Source organism: Morus notabilis, unplaced genomic scaffold (assembly GCF_000414095.1).
Source record: "Morus notabilis unplaced genomic scaffold, ASM41409v2 Scaffold705, whole genome shotgun sequence".
Classification (NCBI taxonomy): Eukaryota; Viridiplantae; Streptophyta; class Magnoliopsida; order Rosales; family Moraceae; genus Morus; species Morus notabilis.
The window spans coordinates 405,467-410,843 of NW_010357938.1; the positions used below are offsets into that span (position 1 = coordinate 405,467).

Here is a 5,377-nt window from a genome sequence, read left to right on the forward strand (position 1 = left end):
TTAGATGACAATTTTATTATAAAGTTGTCGTCTAAAATACGCGTCAAGTCTATTATTGTCGAGATAAGACGACGGTTTACTAAGAAAACCGTCGTCTAATGTAATTTTTAACGACGGATAAAAACCTTCGTTATATGCCACATGCATTTAACGACTCACGATTAGACGACGATCTTTTAACGATAGTTATTAACAGTCGTTAAATACCATATTTCTACTAGTGACCTCTCATCTCCCTTCTCCTCTATCTCTAACCAAACAAGTGATTAGTCCTCTCCCTCCACCCCTCTCCATCCCTCTCCATCCCTCCATCTCTCTCTATCCTTCCATCTCTCCCTCTAATCAAACACACTCTAAGTTTAAACTTTTTAAACTTTATAGACTAAAATGAGATTGACGATAAAATTCAGTGACCATTTATGAGATTAACTCTATAAAATAAACACGTGTCTCTAAATGGAAGTTGTACACTTGTTTGGAGAAGTACCACTCACATAAAATACATAACAAGGTGAGAGAAGAGGAGCACTAGTACTGGGAACATGTGTTGTAAGAGAATAAATAAACAAATAAGTAAATAATAGAAAAAAAAAATATCAGAGCTTAGAAAAGTACTAAAAGAACTGTGCTTTGGTAAGTGGGTAGGGTCCCCATGTTTGGTTGCTAAGTTGTGAGTGGGCTATGGAAGTTTTTTATGTGTGAAACTGAGGAGGTCACAGCAGTCTTTCTTTCATCTTTTATATATATATATATATAGAGAGAGAGACACACACACACACACACAATTACAACTCTCCTCTTCCTCCTCCTCATAGTACTCATATCTCTCCCTTAGTCTTCTTCTTGGTCCTTCACAAAACATTATAATTAACACAAAGATGAAACGGAATTCTCACGCGTTTTTCATCTTTTTGCTCTTTGCTTTCCTTGTTTGCCACTCACAAGCTCGCTTCCTTGCTGCGGAACAAGGTATGTTATCTCTCTCTCTCTCATGTGTATATGTATGTAATCTAAATATTCGGTGTTTAATATCCTTTTTCATGATGCCGTGCTTTTTCTTACCTGAAATTCTTTTTCTTTCCTCCAAAATATGATCAACAGTTGAAGAAAAGAAGAGTCATGACGAGATTAACATACAACGTGAAGGTTCATTTATAGGGATAATAAGAGAGCATGATCTTTTAGACGTACGTAAAGCCCCTCTTTCTCTCCTCTCTGTCTATTTACACATAACATATATATATATATATAGCGCATCCATATGCATATTATTTTTTTACATGTATTTAATTTCTTTTTTTTCTTTATTTTATTTTCAGCTTATGGGATCTGCAGATGGATGCATTGCGGAAGACGAAGAATGTCTCAAGAGAAGGATGATTGCAGAGGCCCACTTGGATTACATTTACACCCAACACCATAAGCCTTAGATATATTATTATTATGTTATATTATATACTTTATATATTCCTCAAGCATATTAATTATGTGTGGACTTCGTTTCTAGCTAACTAAGATATGTTAGTTGTGCGTGTGCCAGGATTTCAAGCAAGAAAGCTCTTCTTAAATATGTTAGGAAGAAACCAATATCAGAAAAGGGCTTGTTATAACTATTACATATAATTAATATATCATATATATATATAGAATCTCCCATATATATATATATATATATATATGTATGTATGTATGTATATTTTTATTGTACGCCTTATGATCTATCTATGAATTTCTGTCTTGTTTTGACTTTTTACTTGTATATAGTACTACTGCAGCTGCGTGAAGAGAGAGAGAGAGAGATAACAGATACGTGTTAACTAATTTTATATATCACATGAGAGGCTAAGATTAATTTGTGGCTAAAAGAAACTACAACGCATAATGTTGATTAAAAGATGAAAAAAATAATGCTAGAGAGAGAGAGAGAGAGGACTCAGATTATTTGTAATGGGAAATTATCAAACGATCAGCAATGCTAAAAAATCATTAATGAAGTTATATAATTAACATTAATACATAGATATTAGTATGTCAAAAAGAAAACAAAGAAAACAAAGAAAACAAAGAAAACAAATTGGTGACGAGAAGAAAAGGGGGTTTTTTTTTTTTTTTCCTGGCAGAGATTTTGGTTACGCTACTTCACAAGGTATACAAATCTATTGATAAACATTCTGTTCTAAGTAGCAACGGGACACTTTTTGAGTCATGAAAATGGAATCGTTTCTAATGGGGGCTAGAAATTAGAATGCCCACACCACACTTCAATGTCATTTTCTAAGGTTGTTGGAAACTTACAAAAATCAAACCCTAGTTTGTTTCAACAATCACAACTTACTGTGACAAAAGAAAAATTAATGAACTACTAGTAATTCTTTACTTTTCAACTGCTAAATTTGTAAAAAAAAAAAAAAATTAATTATTCTGTTTACTTTTTTAATTTAATGTATTTTGACTAAATCCAACGGTTAGAAATTAGTACTACCAATAGAGAAGCTTAACCGAGAAAGTCTCTTTTGTTTTTTTCCTGTTGTTAATGTTGGGATATATGCCCATAAATCAAATAAGATGTAAAAATTTTGCTGATTATTAATGAAATGAGAAATTTTTTCAATATTATTTTGCATGCATGTGATGTTTTATAAATATCAAAATCTCTAGATTATTTTAGATGTAACTTTAAACATTGTATATAAGTGTTATATGCAGAGGATAATGTTTGAAGTAAAATAATCTAAACTTATCCATAATTATAAATTAAAGTTGGGATCTTTAATTTAAAATTACTAATGCGGTTCATTACAATCTAAGTGAAATAATCTTATCCTAGATTGTTAATAATGAGATTATTGGAATGAAAGCATTTTATGTAATATGATTACATAAGACCGGAACGCGATTAATTATGAATCTCTAATAAATTCCGTTATTAAATAGAGTATTCAATATTAATCAATGATGATCATATATGAATTAATCTTAATTCTGAGTAATTAATAGACTTCTATTTATGATATTATGTTCTTTGACATATTGAGTAATGACACATGTGAATAGTGTCAAAGTCTTGGTATATTGGGAGCATAGTAAAATAAATAGCCAGGAATATTAATTTACAAGATGAAATCCATTCCTTCGTAATGAAGTAGATGGACGGTTCCCATAAGTGTTGATTCGGGGCTTAAATAATAAGAGCGCTCAATTTTATGATTTAATCATAAAATATATTATCATTAGAGGATCAATGGTACTTATGGAGAAAGATATAATTAAAGAGGTCAACGGAAAATACCTAGCTTTAATTATGAACCGTTTATGGATGATTAATTCGTATGTAGTGACTATATCAACAGACAACACAAATTCCATGAACATAATTATTTTATAATTTTAAGAGTGCAAATCAAATTTATAGTGGAGTAATTTAGAATTAATAATTTTGCTATATTAATTAAGGTTTTAATTACTTGTCAAAATTATTATAGCTTAAAATTATAATGTCTATTCTCTCAACGGCTCCATAAGATTAATGTGAACTGAATATATCATATTGGGTTATGATTATTAATTTAGAATATAGAATTCTAAATACACATATATTAATTAATTTGATAAATTAATATTAAAATTAATTTAAAATTGTTTTAAATTAATATGGATGAATTTAGTCATATATATATATAAAAGAAAGGAAATGTGAAGCTAAGAAGCGCACGTTTCCTCACTCAAAATAAAAAAATAAAAAAAAAGTGGGAGGAAACGTGATGTTGCACGTTTCCTCGGCATGAGGAAAAGAAGTGTACATTTACTGGTAGAGGAATCAATTTTTGTTTTGTTTTTTTCCTCAGAGAAAGAAAAGGGAGATTTCCAGAGAAAAGAAAGAGAGAAACGGGAGAATAAAAAATAAAACCAAAAAAAAATTTCTTGAGTGCTATCACATACTTTTGAGAAAAATGAATAATAACTATAGGTGATCTCCATATTCATCCATCTCATGTGTTGAAAAACTCATTAAAACGCCCACACATTCGACTTCACATTAATCCGGAGATAGGTTGAGAAAGAACCGTGGTGTTCTTAGAATTTAAGAGCTCAAGACGGTGTTGGAGGAGTTCAAGATTTACGTCCTCATCGAACGACGGTAAAATTTTTCTTCTTCTCTTTAATATCTTTGTAGTTAAATTGACATGAAATAATGATCGCATAAATTTTGATTTATGTGATTCGATCGATATCATGCTTCCACACAATTTTTTTTAAAAATCCGGTTTTAGAAACCAACAATTAATAATTCAGTAGCATTTTCTCTTTCTTGTTTGGGTCAAATATTTCGGCCGTATTTGGAATTGATCCCATTTTTATTTTTCACGTTTTTTGAGAAAAAAATAAAAACGTTTCTAAAACGGCGTTTGGCGCAATAAAGACAAAAAACGGAAATGAAAACGATTTTTTGGTTTAGTGTCAAATGAGAGAAAAATGAAAAATGACTTTTTGTCGTTTTTCATTTTTTGTTTTCGTTTTCTCCTCTCTCGAGCAGAGAGAGAGAAAGAGAGACATTAATGGTTTTTTTACATTCAAAATAATCTCTTGATAAAACTACCAAACGCATTTTCAATAATAATTTATGTCTGAGATTGAAAACGTTTTCATTTTCATTTGCATATAAAAAACAAAATCATTTTGGAACGAGTTCCAAACGCGCCCTTCATTTTCGCTAACAGTATTCACATGTAAATAAGATGTCCACGTTATTTCTAGTTACAAAACAAATGGGTTTAAATTGTTTATATATTTCTGTCAAAATATATATATATATTTGTTATTGTTTTTTATGCTTTAGGGATGATGATAAAAATCTCCTTTGTGTTTAATCAAGATACGAGCATTCAACTTTAATCTAAAAATGCTGGGACTATATCACATATTTTCTAGGCTTATTACACTGAAATTCTCAGTGTTTTATTAAAATAACAGAAATATCCTTTTAACCAAAACTAATTACGTCAACACCACCTCTTCTTAACTTTGTTAACTTTTAAAGAAAAAATGACGAAAATACCCTCTTAATTTCAACCATTAATGTGGGAATTTGGGTTATAAGAAACTAGAATGAAAATTATGATTAAGTGTGTGTGTGTGTGTGTGTGTGTGTGTATATCAATTAATCTCATCTTTGAGTTAAATATGAGTTAAAATATCGTTTCATAATCCTATAGCACTTGGAAATGTTTTTTTATTCAACTTAGGGTATTTTGATTTTTTTTTTTTTTAAATTTAAACACTCAACTAACATAAAGGGTGTCTCTGTCAATTTTTTAAAAAAATAAAAGAGTATTAACGTGGTTAGATTTGATCAAGGGAGTGTCTCTGTTATTTTAGT

The 5,377-nt window shown here is 29.9% G+C and overlaps 1 protein-coding gene across 1 annotated transcript; it reads left to right on the forward strand.

Annotated features, from left to right (window-relative positions):
- The first annotated feature begins 790 nt into the window (after positions 1–790).
- On the forward strand, positions 791–1,597 carry LOC21396975 (phytosulfokines 2). The gene is made up of 3 exons (XM_010091116.2): positions 791–969; positions 1,102–1,187; positions 1,320–1,597. Exons 1-3 carry the CDS (start codon positions 879–881, stop codon positions 1,428–1,430), a joined length of 288 nt encoding a protein of 95 aa, XP_010089418.1. The 5' UTR covers positions 791–878; the 3' UTR covers positions 1,431–1,597.
- The last annotated feature ends 3,780 nt before the right edge of the window (positions 1,598–5,377 follow it).

What these genes read in the sequence shown, in the direction of transcription:
- LOC21396975 (XM_010091116.2), top strand. Translation starts at nt 879, where the DNA reads ATGAAACGGAATTCTCACGCGTTTTTCATCTTTTTGCTCTTTGCTTTC. An exon ending in CTTCCTTGCTGCGGAACAAG is followed by an intron (nt 970 to 1,101) that starts GTATGTTATCTC and finishes TATGATCAACAG; the next exon opens with TTGAAGAAAAGAAGAGTCAT. An exon ending in GAGAGCATGATCTTTTAGAC is followed by an intron (nt 1,188 to 1,319) that starts GTACGTAAAGCC and finishes TTTTATTTTCAG; the next exon opens with CTTATGGGATCTGCAGATGG.